At 29.9% G+C, this 20,925-nt stretch overlaps 2 protein-coding genes across 2 annotated transcripts; both read right to left on the reverse strand.

Annotated features, from left to right (window-relative positions):
* Positions 1–14,784: 14,784 nt before the first annotated feature.
* LOC109791496 (mitogen-activated protein kinase kinase kinase 20) lies at positions 14,785–16,047 on the reverse strand. Its single transcript, XM_020350794.2, has one exon. The coding sequence runs from the start codon at positions 15,721–15,723 to the stop codon at positions 14,785–14,787; it is 939 nt and encodes a 312-aa protein (XP_020206383.2). The 5' UTR covers positions 15,724–16,047.
* A 3,678-nt stretch (positions 16,048–19,725) lies between these two features.
* LOC145950352 (mitogen-activated protein kinase kinase kinase 20-like) lies at positions 19,726–20,664 on the reverse strand. Its single transcript, XM_083061442.1, has one exon. The coding sequence runs from the start codon at positions 20,662–20,664 to the stop codon at positions 19,726–19,728; it is 939 nt and encodes a 312-aa protein (XP_082917568.1).
* Between the last annotated feature and the right edge of the window lie 261 nt (positions 20,665–20,925).

Genomic DNA, 20,925 nt, shown 5'->3' on the forward strand with positions numbered 1-20,925 from the left:
AAAGGCTCCCAACATACACCACCTACCAAGTTCCATTTTCATGCTTTTCTTACTTTTGAACAAAAGTTACTCTCTTGTTTTGTAAGGCGGGGATGCCTCTAGGAAGATACACAAATAAATCCAAAAATGTCTCCAAGGATGTTTGAGTACACTAACGTTACGGAACAAGCTCAAATAACACACATATTTCAATCTTTATTTTTAATTTATTTCCCATGTGAAAAACGTTTTTAGATTAATAATTAATAATTATTTTTAATAATTTAATACTTGTTTTAAATCTATTAAATTATTTTTAATCCTTATAGGATTATCCTTTCTCAATTTCAATCTTTATAATATTTTTTTTTTCAAAGTTTAGTCAATATAAGTTTATATTTTTGCTTTCTAATTTTTAGTTGTTAGTACGAAGTTACATGAACTAAAGTGAAAGAAAATTATAATATATATTTAAAGAACTAAAATTTGAAAAATGCATATTTATAAGGATAAAAATTTAAAGAACTAAAATTGAGAAAATATGAACTTACAGAGACTAAATTCATATATAAATCAAAATAAACAAAAATATTTTAAATTATCATAATTAAGAAAACAAGACATACATGGACTAAATTCATACTGTAAACATATAAATTATATTTAAAATTTATGATGATATATATATATATATATATATATATGTGTGTGTGTGTGTGTGTGTGTGTATTTTAAAAAATATATATGAGTGAAAATTCAGTTACTTCAAAAGTAACTCTTAAAAGAGTTATTTAATGAATGTAATTACGTTATATATTGAATTTCTTATTCAATAAATTAAGTCTAAAAATTTGTATACTTTATCTTTTAATCAATAGTTTTATTTAATAGATAATTTTAGATAATATTTAATAATTTTTAAAATTAATATTAGATAATATTTAATAATTTTAAAATTATTTTTAAATATTGAATAATTAAAAAAATGAAGAGATAACAAATAAGATAAAAATATATATAAGTAAAATAAAAAGAAAAAAATATGAAGAATTTTAAATTCTTACTTTTTTGAGAGAATTTGAAATTCTACTATTTCAAGAAATTTTACAAATACTTGAATTTCAAATTTTACTAGCAATGAAATCTCTTATTTGCGAGGGATTAGCGAAAAACCTTTTTCTTCACTAATTTGCGAGGAATTTGCAAGGGCTATACATTAGAGAGGGATTTGCGAGGGCTATACATTAGCGAGGGATTTGCGAGGGCTATACATTAGCGAGGGATTTGCGACAAGAAAACTCCCTCACTAGATGAAAAATTCGTTTTTATATTTTGGCTCATAATTTGGCGAGGGATTTGCGAGGGCCTAAGTTCCTCGCTAAATAAGCACTAGCTTTAGCAACGGATTTGCAAGGAGATGAGGGTTGGTCGCAAAATGATCCTATTTAGCGAGGGATATAAATCCAAGCTATTTCCTCGCTAATTAGCGAGGGATTAGAGAGGGACTGTATTCCTCGCCAGTCCCTCGCTAATTAGCGAGGAAATAGCTTGGATTTATATCCCTCGCTAAATTCCCTCGCTAATCCGCGAAATTCTTGTAGTGTTTTCACATCGGGCGCTAACGTGTTCTAGAGACTAGTGCTCTCTGCCTTGAACAAAGTCGGGTGCAAGCTTTCCATGCCCGATGCAAATGGCATTTCTAGCTCTTTTACTTTTCACTTTCAGCTCTGGTCAGTCTCAATCCTAGGGATCCTCAACACCAACCTTTTCTACTCAATACCTACACAAAAAGGAGGTGTATCAGGGTATTGTTAGATGATTTTCAAGTTAGCTATATATGCACAAAAAAATTGGATCAAAAGAGGACAAAGATTTTGCAAAGTTGAATGAAAGAGTTAACATTGAAGTTAGGCATGAAAAACACATAGAAGGGGGGGTTGAATATGTGTGTGTTATTACGAAGGAATTTTATAAACATTTTCGCAAGAGTAATGTTCTTCGTCTAATGTACTTTTAGATGTCAGTCGATTATGCAGAATTTTCTTAACACAAGGTCATTGCTTCTGAAAGATTTTATCGTCTGCTGGGAAAATGGTTTATATTAATAATTAAAGTTCTTGCATTTTCGTTTTCAAGATAGTTTCATTTAAGGATAGGCAGTAGATAAAACTTTTCAGTATAATATGTTTGTTAAACAAAATTTGTGTCTTCGTAAAAAAAAATGGTTTAATGAGGCATAGACAGTAGACGAAGATTTTAATATGATTTGTCAATTAAGAAGAGTTTGCGTCTGAAATATAAATAAGATAATATAATCATTTTTATATTGGTTCGCTCAACTGAGCTATGTCCAGTCTCCTTCAACTGAAGGGTTCCACTAGGTATTAAAATGAAGAACATTTGAGTATTATCTTCCACTCCTAGCCCGCCAGCTTCACTCACCAGCGCTAGTATTCTTAAACCACTTCTGGTTCACCAAGTATTCTCGACCACTCCTAGCCCGCCAGCTTCACTCACCAGTGCTAGTATTCTTAAACTACTTCTGGTTCACCAAGTATTCTCGACCACTCCTGGCCCGCTAGCTTCACTCACTAGCGCTAGTATTCTTAAATCACTTATGGTTCACCAAGTATTCTCGACCACTCTTGGCCTGCCAACTTCACTCACCAGTCCTAGTATTCTCTTATCAGCCAATTTTGGCTAGCAGTGAGTATTCTTTGACAAGCCCCTCCGAGCTTTACAAGTATTCTTTCCCTAGCCTCTTCAGGCTTTACATTTGATAGACGTGGTTTGGTTTGAGTGTATGGGTTACTCTCATGGATAGGATACATAAATTGGCACACTTACTACGGTTTGATCCTAAGATGTACATATTTGAAAACTCTATAGTTTACAGAGACGAATACATTAATGTACATTTGACTCTATACGCTCCATCTCTGGTTTTGTTACTTCATGGGCTGAATATCACTCTTCTTCATGTTTGCACCATTTCGGGCCAAACAGCCAACCTATTAAGGTTTGATGTTGAGACCTATATATAGTCTTGTGAAATATGCCCGTTCAAGTGTCCGTTGAAGCAAATATAGTCGTTCACAACCAGTTTGATCTTGTCATTTAATGCTCAGATTCTTGCATTAAATGTTGCCTCTTGTGATAGACCTTGCGTGAAGTATTCTTTGTCTTGGTAGCAACAGTGTCTAAGTTTAGCAGAGACCTAGGAACCTTTTTGTCCTTTTCTGGTCTTATAGCTGTGGGATTTTGTCCTTGTTTGAAAACGTAATGTACTTTTTCTGACACATGCACGTTTTTAGTTCTGCGCTTGATTTTCTCCTTTCTTCTTTTCTTCTCACAATTTCGATGATTTCGTGTGTTCTCCTATGAGTGTGGACGACATTCAAATTATCCTATGAAACTTGATTTCTCAGGTGGTTGTGTGACAATTTTTGTCTACGTCTGGTAGTAGTCTATGTGTAGCTGAAGCCTTGTCCTTCATCTGAGTATTTGTCATTAACGCATTGACTTTTTCTTTTGTCTGGTTAACTTGTGTATGGTCAGATTTTCAAATGATCTTTGACCATTCTTCATCTGAGTCTTTATGTTTTGCTTTAGATTGTTCTTGACACGCTTTCGTCTTGTTCTTGATTTGGCTTGTTGGATGCTTGTGTTGGTCTTTCGTCTGTCGTCTTGTATCATTTGATGCATATGCTTGTTCTTCATTTTACCTGTACTTATGTTCTTCTAAAATACTAACACACTTGTTAGAGATAACCACGTGCATTATATTTGTCACACTCAAAACCTTTCTAGAAATTGCTTCATCTGACTTGACAAACATTGCTAGGAATTTGCAACAAAAAGTAAGTAAATACGAGCCTTATCACGTGGCTCGTAAGCTAATACTCATGGCCCAAAGGCGAATACCATGACTTAAAGGTGAATATTCATGGTTTGAAGGCAATTACTCATGGTCTAAAGGTGATTACTCATGGCCCAAAGGTGAAATCTCATGGCTGGAAGGAAAATACTCATGGCTTGAAGGCGAAATCTCATGGCCTAAGGCCATTACTCATGGATCAAAGGAAAAATCTCATGGCTCGAAGGCGACTACTCATAGCCCGAAGGCAATTACTGATGACTTAAACGCAATTGCTCATGATCAAAGGTGAAATCTCATGGCTTGAAGGTGAATGAATACTCATGCTCATGATGTATGTTTGACATACAAGACTCTATGGACAATTCTCATCAAATAATTTTCACAAGTGCACATTACATAATTTTATCATAATTTCAACTCATTCACATACAATATAATCATCATTTGATTCTCATATAACAAATTATCATGATCTCACATCTCATCATTCACCAATGTCTCAAAACGTTGCACAACATTTTCAAGTCAAACAACACTTCATGTCACATCACACATAATCATCTCATATCACATATAAATTTATCATTTTATGTGCATAAATATTTCATATCATGTGCATCATGTAAAAGCATCTCATATTCCATACAAACACAAAAACTCAAGCACAACGTCTAACAAACATAATTTCATACCTTCATCATAACCCACTCATAACTCATTTACAAACATCCCTTCTCGTACTTTCTCTTTCTTAACTATTGATATAAGTATCTTAAATTATTTATAAGATTAAACACTTAAAGGGTAAAACTGTAACATCCCGATTTTCACAAATTATATAAAAGCTCAAAGCCCAATATTTTGAATTTTAGTAGCCTAGAACGGGCCGTTCCAAATTATTAAAAAGGTTTGTAACCCTAGTTGGGAACGGGCCGTTCTAGTTTAAGAACGGTCCGTTCCAAACATGAACGTTATGAGTTAAACTCAACTCCAGCAGAACGGGCCATCTTGGTTTAAGAACGGGCCGTTCCAGATGCGAATTTAACACATGATGAAAGGATCCAGAACGGGCCATTTTGGATCCGAAACGGGTTGTTCTAGCCACTTCTGACATCTATAAATAGTAGACTCTGGGACTGCTCCTGGACACACTCTTTGAAGACCAAGGAGAACCAAGAGAAGGAGATCAACCAGATTCTGCTCTAGCCTCATCTTCTGCTTATCCAAGTAAGGGGGAGTGAGAAACCTCGCTCGGGGTGTGGGAATAATTTTTGGGTAACAAGATTGGCCCCCAATCCCTTGCCTAAGGTATGCCTATAGGAACAGACACCTTATGAAAGTTTTCTGTTTTACTTTCAAATTATTCTGTTGTGTTCCTTGTTGGATGTGATGTATGAATATGTGATTAGTTTTGAAAATAGATAAGTTTTGATATGAATTAAAGTGCTCTGTTGGTTTTTGTGGGGAACCCTATGAAGTAAAATTAGGGATATGATCTTTGGATGAATTTTGAGGCATTATATGTGAAATTGATGATGGATTCATGCTTTGGATAATTTCTGGGTATTTTCTATTTTATATATGCTATGAGAAGTTCCTTGTATATATGAGACTATGTGAATATGACGAGAAAATGTGAAAAGTAAACATATGATCTGTGATATGATAGTATGAGATAAAATGACATGAGACATGATGTGAATGACGTACTATTGTGAGCACTATGACTATGAGAATATGAAACGTGATGAAATGAGATAAGACATGAAATTCCATGACAAGTGAAGTGATGAGTCCATGAGTTTGTGAATGTGTGACATGCATCATATGCATTTATGTGACGGGGTACGATATGGAGTACACTGTTAGGGAAGGCCTTCCAAGTGTGAAACATCTTGGAGGAGTCCTAGGGGATAGTGCGGTTTGGAAGGCCCAGTTCTTCCCATTTGTGTGCATGGGACGTATCTTGCGCGACTTCACTATCCCGACGAGACCCTATCATTACATCCTTCTAGTTGAGCGTGCACGATTGAGCTGGCATGTACTCCTAGAATACTCTATATGTATTGCTAGCGGCAATGCACCATGTGATATGTGATTGGCGCCACATGCATGCATTCGTGAGTCGAGTCCATGACATCATTGCATAATGAGTGACTATGTATGTGCTACTAATGTATGTATGACTTGAGTTGTGCTTGATTAACGTCTATTTTGTGCTGTTCTTTGTTATTAATCGTGTGTGTGCTGCCTAACCGTTATTTTTACACCTGAACCTGAGTGAGATGTTTCTCACTCCCTTGTTGTTCTTTGTATGTGTTTAACTTGTGTTGTAGGTGATCATCAACATGAGGATGTTGGTGATGAGGCTTAGGCTTCAGTTACACTACTAGAATTTCTCTTATTACATGCTACTTTTCCTGCGAATTTTGTATTAAAAGTAAACATTATTCTTATGAATTTTTCTACGAAATTTTATTTGCAAGTAATACCTTCGTGGATAATATGTTTTTCCGAATTTTAAATTTCGTAAGAAATTTTCCTGCAAAATTTCTTGCGAAAAAAATTTGCAGGAAAGTTTTCTACAAAAAAAAAATTCGCAGCAAAGTTTGTGCAAAAAAGAAATCGCAAGAAAGTTTCTTGCGAATTTTGTGACACCCTCTACCCCAACATTAATACACAATAAATGTAAACACTTTTTTTTCTTTTTGAGAAAATATAATTTCATAGTTTAATAACATCTTTCATGTATAAAACAATTGTCTCAAATATCATAAGGTAGAAGATTTACATTCGTAACTCATAAATCATAAAAAGTCAATATGTAAGTATCAAAACTCAAGAAATCATAAAAAAATAATAAAGAAAATATAGATTAATTCCAACAAAGGTGGTAGTGCCTCCTAGTTAGGAATTAATTTATAACTTCCAAATCATGTAATAAAAATAATATGACAAAGATGCACATTTTGGTCTTTTATCAAGAACGTTCAAAATTACAAAAGAAAAGGAAACTAAGGCTTTTAAAACAATAACATCCTAAACTAAGCATAGTTATGCCCGATGTCACATCCTATCAGAGCATGCCCAACTGAAGCCTTAAGCCTCATCTCCAACATCCTCATGATGATGATCACCTGCAACATAATTTAAACATATACAAGAACAACAAGGGAGTGAGAAACATCTCACTCAGTTTCATGTGTAGAAATAAAGGTTAAATAACACACACAACAATCATAAGTCATAAACACTAATCACATATAAAAAATACCCATACATGATCAGTATCACATGTACACTCATTTATCATGCTATGATGTCATGGACTCGACTCATAAATGCATGCATATGGCGCCATACGAAAGTTTCACATTTCATCACTGGTGACCCTAAGGTACACCTGGTTACATCACTGGTGACCCTAAGGCACACCTGGAGTTATATATTTATATGATGCATGTCATACATTCATTATTTCATTGACTCAACATTTGACTTATTACAAAATTTCATTTAGTACATCATGTCATCATTTTTCATATTCTCATAATCATAGCTTGTCTCAATAGTCCATTCTTATGTCTCATGTCATTTGTGCATATTTCACATAGCCATGTCATAATTATTCCTCGTAAGGTCCGCACAGGAATCCACAGAGAGCATTCTTATTCATATTAAAACTTATTTATTTTTAACATTAATTACATATTCATTTATTACTTCCAACAAGGAACAAAGTAGAGCAAACAGAAAATAAAACAAAACACATTAATACTTTGCATGATCCTAGAAGCATGCAATTGGCAAGGGATTGGGGGCCAATCCGACAATCAGACTATCCAACAATTATTACCACACTCCCGAGCGAGGTTTCTCACTCCCCCCTTACATCGATAAGCAGGAGTTGAAACTTGAGCAGGACCTTGTTACTCTCTTCCTCTTGACTCTCTCTTTCTTTTTTTCTCTCTCTTTTTTTTTCTCTCTCTCTCTTTCTCTTTCTCTTTCTCTCTCTAAGTTTTCACCTTCTCAGTTATAATTTTTTTCACAACCCATGCCTCTTATTTACAGGCATTCAGGGGTACCCGGAACGGCCCGTTATGAATCCAGAACGGCCCATTCTAGAGCCATTCGTTACATGCAAAATTTACAACTGGAACAACCCGTTCTAAAATCAGAACGACCTGTTTTCAAAAATCAGAACGGCCCGTTCTAAAATCAGAACAACCCGTTCTGGGGTTCATTTTTACACACATTGACCATCATTGGAACGGCCCGTTTCCAACTAATGTTTTTAGGCATTTTTAGAATCTTGAAACAGACCGTTTCACTTTGGGAACGACCCGTTCTGGAATAACCAAAATTGGCTTCTTTACTAATTAGGAACGACCCGTTCCACTTTTGGAACGACCCATTCTGCTACTTCAAAAATAGTTTTCTTTCATAGTTTTGGAACGGCCCGTTCCACTTTTTGGAACAGCCCGTTCTGGCCAAAAAAAAAATTTTATATAAAAATTTTCATAAATAATTTAAATTATTACAAACCTTTACAATATTCTATAAAAACCCTTTAATTAACTAAAATAACTATAAGAAAATAATCTTCATAAATATAAAAATAAATAATAATTAATATTGTATTAGTAGATAATTTGGGGTGTTACAAATTTTTTCGCAAGAAATTCTGCAGGAATATTTTTTAAGAAAAAAATTAAAGAAATTACTATAAATTTTATCAATAATTCTTTAACTTTCAAATTCTCACAATAAATTCATCCGAAGCATTTGTTTTCACCCCTCCAACATGTGATACATAATTTTTTAAACTCTAAGATTGTAGATTAAACCTAACACTCAACCATACAAATCAACTTGTAAAGTAAGTGTTGTCCCAATTTATATACTCTTTAATTATTTTATTTTCAATCGATGTGGGACTTGAAGTTTTTTTTTTGTAAAATATTAAACTTATAAATTTAAATAGTTTTTTGATTTTTCTTGCGGATTAAAATTGGCAGGAAAATTTGTAAGAAAAGTTACCTGTGAAATTTTTCTACCATTTAGTAAACATTACTTGCAAATTTATTTTTGCAAGAAAATCTGCAAGAAACAAAATAAAATTCTTACAATTTTTTCTACAAATTTTTATCATGGAAAAAAATTTCTATGATCATTAAAATTGTAGCAAAATTTGTAAAAGTTTCTTGTAGATTATTTTTCATAAAAAAATTTGTAAGAAATATCTGTAAATTATTTTTCGCAAATAAATTTGTAATTTTTTTTTGTGAAATTATTATTGCAAGAAAATTCACAAAAAATTTCTACAAATATTTTTTTGCAGGAAAATTCGCAGGAAAATAACACTTTTCTAGTAGTGTTAGGCGTGCTCTGATAGGATATGTGACATTAGACATATTTAGCCTTAGTTTGGGAATTCAGTTTCTTTCTTTTGTTTTGGACAAACCTTTTAACTTTATTTCTTCTGTAATTTTTGCAAGTGAATTATGAGTATGTTTACGGATGTGAATTCTCTACTCTCATGTTAATGGAATTATGATTTTATTTCAAAAGATTTATTTACTCTAAAAATATATTTTTATAATTATTATATATATATATGATGGGGTAGAGGATTGCCAAAAAACAATTCACTCCCCCCTTATTTGGACCTTCATGATGTGATCTTGCAATCTTTGTGTTAAATTAATAGTTGATTTCTAAAAACTCTCTTTCTAAAAGAAAACCCACTTTTTACTTAAGAAACAAACATTATAAATAAAATGAATACATAAAAACAATTATAATAAGAAAATATTTTTCTCCAAATATTTATTATAACAAAATAATTTTTCATGCATTTCTATATTATAAAAACACTCATAATTATTTTAAAAACCTCCGAATTATTTTTTAAAACTTATTTAATTAATTAAAAAATATTTTTAATAATTTTATAAAACTTAAAATATTATATTAACTATGTTATTTATACAAAATATTTATCAAATTCCTTAATAATTAATTTTTATTAAAAAACTTAAATACTTTTAGTAAAGCTTTACTTCTTAACTACAATTTTTTATTTTTTATTTTTATGACGAGTGCTACGGTGAACCATGGACCATTATTATTATTTTTTTGGTTCGTTCCTGGAAACCTCAAAGGATGGGTCAACCCCTACCGCTGAACCACACGCTTGAAGTTAAATTGTGGACCATTATGTTAAAGCATTAAATATATCTCGTATATAAAGTAATACCATGTACTTCTCCATTGCCTTTCTCCGTTCCTGTGTTTCTCCTCCTTCTTGGTTATAAACACAAAAATTTCCAAGCAAATCTACAAATGCCACCTTAAATGAGATTTTGTCAGAAGGTTCTCAAAGAAAATGGCAATACACCCCGTGAGAATTTCATCAAACTCCGACCTGAGACCTAAGCATTGATGTGTAACGTGAAGTTGCAAGCAGAAACAAACTCGAAGTGAACTTATAATAGAGTTGTGCTCATGAACCCCTAAGATCAGTTAACAATATCACACCTTTTCTCTCTTCTAGCTTTTCCACTTTTAGAGATCCCATCCAACTCAAACACTTTTCATCACAATCAAATTCATTCCATCATCCTCTTTAAATCTTGATATATTCCATCTTTCTTGGTCCTCTCGATTCCACAATTTGCATGATTGTCACATTAATTGGTAGCATTATTCCAACATATATATATCCTCTTTGATACTACTCTATATATAGTGGTTATTCACATTGCTGTGGTGGTGAATGGTGGTTGAAAAAATAGAACTCATCAACGAAGGGCAGCAAAGGAAAATGAGAGAAAAAAATCTAATAGAAGGACAACTACGGAGAAATTAAGGTCACAAAAGAGACCGAGGAAAAATAAATATGGTACAGAGGGTACGTGGTATTATTATGTGCAAGAGATAGATCTTAAGCTTTAAAATGATAATCCACGGTAGACAACCTATATAGGTGAAACACCGTATCACCTGTTTTTTTTCCCATATACAGGAATTTACGTTTGATGATAAATTATAGTTTTCCTTTACTTTAATTTGTTAATTGTAAACAAATATAAGTCAAGTCATTCTTAATTTATTTATATTTTAAACAGATTTTAATATTTTTTCACTACTAAAATTTCTTTTATTATATGCAATTTTTCCTGCGATATTAAAAATTCGCAGGAAACGTTCCTACAAATTTTTCTACGAAATTTTATCTGCAAGTATGTAATATTTTCGTGGATAATATGTTTTTGCGAATTTTAAAATTCTCAAGAAATTTTTCTGCGAAATTTCTTGAAAAAAAAACTCGCAGGAAAATTTCATGCGAATTTTTTCACAAGAAATTCTACAGTTTTTTATGAAAAAATTAAAGAAATTATAAATTCTATCAGTAATTCTTCAACTTTCAAATGCTCACAATGAATTCATCCGAAACATTTGTTTCCACGCCTCTAACATGTGATACATAATCTTTTAAATTCTAAGATTGTAGATTATAAGCCTAACACTAAACCATACAAATCAACTTTTAAGATAAGTGTAGCCCCAACTTATATACTCTTTAATTGTTTTATTTTCAATCGATATGAGACTTGAAGTTTTTTTAAAATATTAAACTTATAAATTTAAATATTTTTTTGATTTTTCCTACGGATAAAAATTGGTAGGAAAATTGGCAGGAAAAGTTACCTACAAAATTTTTCTACCATTTAGTAAACATTACTTGCAAATTTATTTTTGCAAGAAAATATGCAAGAAACAAAATAAAATTCTTACAATATTTTCTGCAAATTTTTATTATAGAATAAAAATTTTCAATGATCATATTAAAATTGTAGCAAAATTTGCAAAAATTTCTTGTAAATTATTTTTCATAAAAAAAATTTGTAAGAAATATCTGTAAATTATTTTTTACAAATAAATTCGTAAATTTTTTTTGTGAAATTATTATTGCAAGAAAATTTGCAAAAAAGTTATGCAAATACTTTTTTTTAAGGAAAATTTGCAGGAAAATGACACTTTTCTGATACTGTTTTAACTATAAAATTTTTAATAACAATAAGATTCTAAACTAAAATTTTGTGCATACCGTTCTGAAATCCACTACCAATATAAATTTCAATATAACAACAATTATATATTATTCCATTTCTCTTATAACATGTATCGTCCTAAATTATTTTAAATTAATCAAGAAAGAAAAATAATAAATAGATAGGAAAAGATAATTTTATAATTTATCTTTACTAAAATAATATAACAAAAAAATAATTTTTAGATAATATTATTAGAAATATAAATAAAAATAAAATTATTTATACTACATTAAAAAAAAATATGTAACTTATTTTAAGACTTATTACAAAGTGGAGAAGGTACTCTTTAATAAATTTTACAAGTTTAAATATGTTTTTAGTCCCTTAAATTTAGGATAAATTTATTTTTGGTCTCTCAAATTTAAAATTGTTATTTTTAGTCCATGTAATTTAAAAAAATCTTATTTTAATCATGATATTCAAATTTTATTAAGAAATTTATTAAATATTATTGCATAAAATCTACCTATTGGTGTTCCTGTTAGTGAAAACATCGCATTAAATGAAATTGATATTGTATAACCGTCTTAATTTCTCACTTTTAAATATGTTATTGGTGATTTAAGGGATTAAAACGATATTTTTGAAAATTATAAGAACTAAAAAAATAAATTTAAATTTGAGACATTTTTATGTTGATTTTTTTTACTCTAGCTTATCAATGCATGTTTTTATGTGATGTGGATTGTGATGATCATATGTGATATATAAGCAAGGTAAGGATAGGATTGAAGAGTAGCTATGGAGTCCACCGAGTGGCATTGGAGCTAAAGGACATTTTGATGACTACTTATTGGTGATAGTTTTGTATATATAGACAATGTAGCTGCTTAACTGACAACTTAGGATGTATACTAGATTACTGTAATTATATTGCATCTATTTATTTAGTTGATTTTTCTTATATACTTGCAATATAATATAGGTTCTAGTATTTGTATATCTATAATCTTAAGTTAGATGTTTTTTGTTGCTAGTTGATGTGATGTACAATGTAGAAACCAAGGCAGATCATTACATTGTCTCCAAGTATGAATAAATATACCAATGAGCAATATTCATACTTATTATATATATATATATATATATATATATATATATATATACCAAAAAAAAAGTATAAATATTGCGGATTAATATTTTTGCTCCAAATCCAACTCTTTTTTAAAATTCAAATTCAACACAACCAAATTTCGAAAATGAGAAAATCACATTACACTATATTAATTTTATCATTATGTATCTTTACCAATTTTTTTTTTACTATTATGTATAGTTAAATTATAAAATAAAGAAAGTACTCGTTACTTATGTAACTTGTGAACATGCAAACTTTTTAAAGTACAAAATTTCCTAAGCACTCTCCCACTAGAATTTAGCTTAAAGAAATGTATGTTATGTTATTCTTAAACTTTTACTAATTGAAACAAGAAGCTAATGCTAATGCATGCCTAGATTTTTCACATTTTCTCACCCTCGTTTACAATACAAAAAACCTCTCAATCTGAAATTAGTCATGCGAATCCTCTTTCCTCTACTTGCTTTCTTACAGCATACAAATGGAGTAACTCAGATTCTTTCTTACAGCATACAAATGGAGTAACTCAGATTCCACGTGGCTATCCTAGTTGCTTAATCATTACATCATGTTTTAAGGAACAAAACTTCTACTTGTGTGTCATGAGGTTATGACATTTTTCTTTTGTTCTAAGGATGTTTTTTTTCTGTTTTCTTTTTCTTCAGCTTTTTCCAAGAAGCTAACAGTATGGCCAAAGAATGACAGATTATATGTAAGTAATGTTGCTCAGTTTTGTCTTTTGCAACTTGCATAGCAAGAGCAATGCTTTGACACAAAACTAGTCCACTCTATTTTCAGCGAGGCATACATAATATAATATTTACTCACTAATGCATTAAAAAGAATGTATCAAATATATATTCAAATATAAGGCCTAAGAACAGATTATATTAAGTAGTATTGTCCAGGCCTACATAATACTATTCACTCTCAAGTAAAGAATTGAATCAGAAAAAAACTAAACAGAACAGTGCCATTAATTTTTAGTTTCAACAAAAGAAATGCTGCATAAAAATCTAAGAGACTTTTTATTTTGTGATTCCTGCATGCATTTGTTGTAACTAATTCCTGACCTGCATGATTCCTATAGCACTTAAATCGAGTGACTCAGCTTCCACAAGGTCAATCCTAACTGCATGAATCATTACATTATGCTCAAAGGTACAAATTATCTACTTGTCTCTTGAGGTTATGACTTTCTGTTCTAAGGATATTTTTTTTTCTTTCTGTTTTCTGTTTCTTCAGCCTATTCCGGATGAAATTGTTTTTCAGATACACCAGCTTTAGTAAATTAAGTGGATGAGTATGGCCTAAGAATGACAGATTATATGCAAGTACTAAGTAGTATTGTTCAGTTTTATGTTCTGGAACTTTCATAGAGCAATGCTTCGACACTTTCATAGTGAGAAAATATCACCGAGTACAAATAATAAAATTAGGTCCACACTCTTTGAACTGTGGCCAACATAATAACATTTACTTAGTAAGGCATCAGAATGAACAAGCAAAGTGTGCAGGTGTTAAAGAACACTATTCATATTACGTAAGCAAAGAATTTAAACTGAACAAAACTAAACAGAACATTGCTATTACTTTATATTTCAACAAACCAAAGTACAACATAAAAAATCTAAAGAGTCGGTGTAACTCTAAATTACGTGACAAACAAACATATTGAATACAATAATAAACCGTTTGTCATATATATATATATATATATGCCTTAATTAATTATGAGGCAGGAAATCAAAAAGATCATATGTGAAAAAGGATGAACTAGTGACAGATTGAGAAGAGGCTAGACAAGCGGTGTCACTGGTCTGCATGTCATTGGTATATGTAGAATTAATAAAAGGGTGATTGAGAAGCATTGCAGCACTGAATCTGAGGGTAGGATCCTTGACAAAACACTTGCCCAAAAAATCTTTACAGACCCAACTTAGTCCATCAGGTATTGGTGGGGCTTCTTTGTATAATGCAAGCTTCAACATTAGTTCCTCTTGGCTTTCAATGTTTCTCCATGCATCCATTCCAGTGATCATTTCAATTACAATACACCCAAGAGACCATATATCCAATGCAGTTCCAATCACCCCAGTAACTGATTCTGGTGACATGTAAAATGCTGTGCCTCTAAATTTTATCTTTCTAAATCCAAACTCAGCGTTTGCCTCTTCTCTAGTCTTGGCCAATCCAAAATCAGCAATTTTCACTTGATACCATGTCTCACTCTTCCATGTTGGAAACAGAAGAATGTTGTCCGGTTTCAGATCACAATGAACCACTCCTTTTTCATGAATACAATGAAGTCCTTTCAAAAGCATATGTGTGTAAATTCTTATCATATCCTCAGATAGTGCTCCTCTCTTCCTAATTAATTCACCAAGAGAACCGTAAGGAGCAAGTTCCATGAAAAGATTATATGAGACATAGTATTTTTCAATAGCATATTGATCAAAATAGCATTGAATGATTTCTTTGCAACCCTTGAATAGCTCTAGTATTTTCTTTTCCTTCTTGAGTGAAGCAAACGAGTAAGAGAAAGGACTTGAACTCTTAACAGCTACAATCCTCCAATTTGATTCGGCTGGAAGATTCACAGCACTAAGATAAACCGTAGCATAAGATCCACTCCCTAGAGTTGCCAACTTCTTCCATGTAGCCATGTATTGCTGTTTTTTCTTTGCGTAAGAATAGTATACCTCATGTAATTCTTCACTTTCTTCTTTATATAAATGTTAATTACCTAAATCTTTGATTACGTTCTTGCTCTGCAAGATTTTAAATTAGGTAATTAAATATAAAGTTCGGGTGTAAGCACCATAAAGATATACTCATCGGTAATTGTATTAGCGAGAATAGTAAGAAATTAGAATTTAGTCAGCTAAGGATTTTATCAGTGTAAGTAAATCTCTGAATGCAATCTTTCAGTTAGCCGGAGATACAAGATTTGCAAGGTGTGAAGATTTGGATACAATTTCATTCTATTTTTCTCATCATCTGTAATCCTAAAAAGTAAACCAGGGATGAGCAAGATTCATAGACACTAGAGTTTTGTAATAAACACAATAATACCTGGTAAATTGAATTGCATTCAATTTCATATTTCAAAAAGATTTATTTTTTGTCGATAGATTTCTAAAAGATAAATTACCGGAATATTATATTTTTACATTTTCATATTAGTATATAATCAAGTTTGTTATTATCTTTCGGGCTTAAATATGTTTTCTGTAAAATGAACGAGTTTCTATAAAATTTATAGTGTTTTGTTCTTTCAAAATTTGTAAATATTATTTTTATTTTTATAAAATATTTTCTTTGATTTTCATCTCCTAGAATATAAAGTTATTATTTTTGGTCCTCAATGATCATTTTAAGTTATACATACATATATATATATATAGAGAGAGAGAGGGAGAGAGAGAGAAAGAGAGAGAGAGGGAGAGAGATACGTTGAGGAGGAATCCACTTATTTTAAAAATAAGTATATTTATACTTATTACATTCAATAATTTATGTTTTACATCAAATTTTGACAATTCAACTGTTGAATTAATATTTCTTAATAAATAGATCAGGTATGCAAATTTTTAAAAAATTTGAAAACTATTTGATATTTCATTATATTAATTCAAATTGACGGATAATTATAAAATATTTTATATATTTATTTGAATTAATGAAACGAAGTATCAAATAATTTTAAATTTTTTAAAACTTTGCAGACTTAATGTATACATTAAGAATTTTTAATTTAACGATTGAATTATTAAAATTTAATAAAGAACATGATTTATTAAGTGGAGTAAAGTATCACAACAACTATAACACTTATTTTAAGAATTTATAAAATAAAATAGTAGTGTCACATGCAAATAAAGTATATTAACAACTATAACTACTACTCGAAATGCTTACATAACCTTCTAATGTACATAAGTAATAATGAGATAAAATAAAATCATAATTTCAAATTTCAGATGAATGAAAAACAAAAAAAAAATCTTATAAGGACCAAATTCAAAACATGTTCATTTTTCTAAGACTAATAAAAACATATTTAAAATTTTATTTTAATATCAAAATTACATTAATTTATTATACAAATGTTAATTTAGATAGTAATTAAATTAGGAAGTTAAATATTTCATGTTAATATATATATATATATATATATATATATATATATATATATATATATATATATGGGGAATGCTAATATTTTTCCACCTATTTTTTAGTGGGAGTATGTTAGCAACTTACACCAAAATTTTAGGACAAAAAAATCACTCATTTATTTTGATTTGGTTAATTTATATAAAGGATATTATAGTAATTTAATTTAATTTTAAATGAAAATTAAGTATTTTCTCTCTCTTATTAATTTCTTTCACTAAGTCATTTCTCTCTCTTATTAAATTCTTTCTCCAACCCATTTCTCTTTCTTATTAAATTCTTTTTCTAACTTATTTATCATTCTCGTATTAAATTCCTTCTTTAACTCATAATTTTTCTCTCATCTCTCATGATGTCTTCCCCTCTCTCTCTGAACAAATAAAAATTAATTAATAGAAAAAAGAAATGACTTAGTGAATGAAGTTAATAAGAGAGATAAAATATTTTATTTAATTTTAAAATTAAATTAAATTACTATAATATCTTTTGTACGAATTAACCAAATCAAAAGAAATGAGGGTTTTTTTGTCCTAAAATTTTGGTGTAGGTTACTAACATACTCTCACTAAAAAATAGGCAGGAGTATATTAATATTCGCCATATATATATTTATAACTTTATTATGGTAGCTTCTTTTGTGACTTAATTATCTAAGCCAAAATCTATCGAATATTTTGATGACAGAGTGATATTATTTTTGAATTATCTTGAAACAATTCAATATTAAACGAAAGATACAAATATAAATTAAAATATTAACCCTAAATATTATTCAATTAAATAATACTTAAATATATTTTTAATTTTATCAAATAATTGAGTTGTAATTTTATTTTTTGTAAAATAATTTATGTGTTTTCCTCCTTTTAAGACTTATAAATATTTTTTAATAAAAATAAATTTGGCTTTAATGTCTGTAAAATATATAATTTTTATTTTTATATCTTTAAAATTTAAAATTATTATTTTTAGTCCCTAATAACTATTTAAAGTTATATATAACAGCTATTTTAAGAATTTAAAAAAAATAGAAGTATACATGCATATAAAATATAATAAACAGCTATGAATATTACCTAAATTGATAACATAACCTTCTAATAAACATATAATAGTTAAAAAAAGGTTATATAATAATACTAAAAGGGAACTAAAATAATAATTTCAAATTTTAGAAGAATGAAAAACTCAAGAAAAAAAATCTAAAAACTAAAATTAAAGTTTTTTATTTTGTAAGAAATAAAAAAATATATTTAAATTTTTAAATAATTGTCTTCGATTAGAGTGTTTTATTTTATAAAAACATAAAGTGAACCCTTTTATGAGGGAAAAATTTGAGGCCTTTCCGATTTCAAGAACTCAAGCATTCTTTGAATAAAAACGGATCCTAAGATGGGTGAACCTGGCATATCTTAAGTAGTAAGAATTTAGTCTAATGATAATTTATTAGCTAGGAAATCCATGTAAATATTATGAAATTAGAATTTAGTCTAATGATAATTTATTAGCTAGTAAATCCATGTAAATATTTGGGTACAATTTTCCATTTATGTAATGAAAAGATTAATCAAGAAATAAAAATTAGAAGCTAATTTAGTCATCATTTTTATTAATAATTGGAATAATAATATACTACCTTCAATTTTAGTTATAAATAATAAATTAATTATTTTATCCTAATTATAAATAATAATCAACAGTTTTTAAAGTTACTTAGAGATTTTTTTTTTATATTCTTAATTTATAGTTAATTTTATTTTTAATGCATTCGCTTTCCATTCATTGCAAGTATTAACATTAAATATAAGTGTACAACAATCAGTAAAACTAAAGGGTGTTTCTGAATTAGAATTTAAACAATACTAAATAATTTAATATATACTTTTCTTCAATAATTTGTGTTATATTATTTATAATTAAAGCTGAAAATAATATTTAGCTATAGGTCGTAGACAAAATCTCAATATAATAGGTAAATTGGATTGTAATTCGTAGTAAACTATTATATAATAGTTTAACTATTTTATAATAAAACAAAACATTTCATTAGTTGGCAGGAAAATCAATTAATATTAATTTCGTTTGAAAAACTAACAAAAAAAAACCCATAACTCTTTCTAATGAATCAAATGAAAAGGTATCCTTCAAGTTCCGTGTATAACAAAAGTAAAGGAACAAGAACCCAACATTATTTTAATACATTAAAGAGTAACAGAAAACGTATTTTCACAATCAGAAGCACAAGAAAGCATATGTGTGGATGACAAGGAAATAACATATCAAAAAATCATATGATAAACTAATAAGATGAACAAGTGACAGATCGAGAAGAAGTTAATGTGGGTCTGCATGTGATTGTTATATGCAGAATAGAGGTCACACGGGTACAAATGATAAAATTAGTCTCACATTGTTATATGCAGTAATAAGTAATGCATCAGATCAGAACAAAACTAAAGATCTGCATATACATATATGTCATGCCTTAATTAGTAACGTGGTAGGTAATCAAAAAGATCATATGAAAATAAAGATGAATTAGTGACAGATTGAGAAGGGGTTTGATAATCTGTGTGGCTGGTCTGCATGTTATTGTCATATGCAGAATTAATAAAAGGGTGGTTGAGAAGCATTGCGACAGTGGATCTGCGTGTCGGATTCTTGACAAAACACTTGCTCAAAAAATCTTTACAGACCCAACTCATTCCCTCAGGTATTGGTGGTGCTTCTCTGTGTAATGCAAGCTTCAACATTAGATCTTTTCGGCTTTCAATGTTGTTCCATGCATCCAATCCAGTCATCATTTCAATTACAATGCACCCTAGAGACCATATATCCAATGCAGTTCCAATCACACCAATAACTGATTCTGGTGACATGTAACAAGCTGTTCCTCTAAATTTCACCTTTCTAAGTCCTAACTCAGCATCTGCCTCTTCTCTAGTCTTGGCCAACCCAAAATCAGCAATCTTCACTTGATTCCATGTCTGACTCTTCCATGTTGGAAACATAAGAATGTTGTCTGGTTTTAAATCACAATGAACCACTCCTTTTTCATGAATACAATGAAGTCCTTTCAGGAGCATATGTGTGTAAATTCTAACGATAGCCTCGGATAGTGCTCCTCCCTTTCTAATTAATTCACCAAGAGAACCATAAGGAGCAAGTTCTATGAAAAGATTATATGACACATAGTATTTCTCAATAGCATATTGATCAAAATAACATTGAATGATTTCTTTGCAACCCTTGAATAGCTCCAATATTTTCTTTTCCTTCTTGAGTGAAGCAACCGAGTAAGAGAAAGGACTTGAACTCTTAACAGCTACAATCTTCCCATTTGATTCGCCTGAAAGATTCACAGCACTAAGATAAACTGTACCATAAGACCCACTCCCTAGAGTTGCCAATTTCTTCCATGTAGCCATGTATTGCTGTTTTTCCTTTGTTTGAGAATCGCATACCTCAGGAAATTCTTTAATTTCTTCCATATATATATATATATATATATATATATATATATATATTAAACACCTAAATCTTTTACTACGATCTTGCTCTGAAAGATTTAAAATTAGGTAATGAAAGATAAACTTGGGGTGATAAGCACAATAAAGATATAGTTATCAGTAATTGTATTGGCGGGAATAGTAAAAAAATCAGAATTTAGTCTGTTCATGATTTTATCA

This window comes from Cajanus cajan, chromosome 8 (genome assembly GCF_000230855.2).
Source record: "Cajanus cajan strain Asha chromosome 8, NIPB_CcT2T_4, whole genome shotgun sequence".
Lineage (NCBI taxonomy): Eukaryota > Viridiplantae > Streptophyta > Magnoliopsida > Fabales > Fabaceae > Cajanus > Cajanus cajan.

What these genes read in the sequence shown, in the direction of transcription:
- LOC145950352 (XM_083061442.1), bottom strand. Translation starts at nt 20,664, where the DNA reads ATGGCTACATGGAAGAAATTGGCAACTCTAGGGAGTGGGTCTTATGGT.
- LOC109791496 (XM_020350794.2), bottom strand. Translation starts at nt 15,723, where the DNA reads ATGGCTACATGGAAGAAGTTGGCAACTCTAGGGAGTGGATCTTATGCT.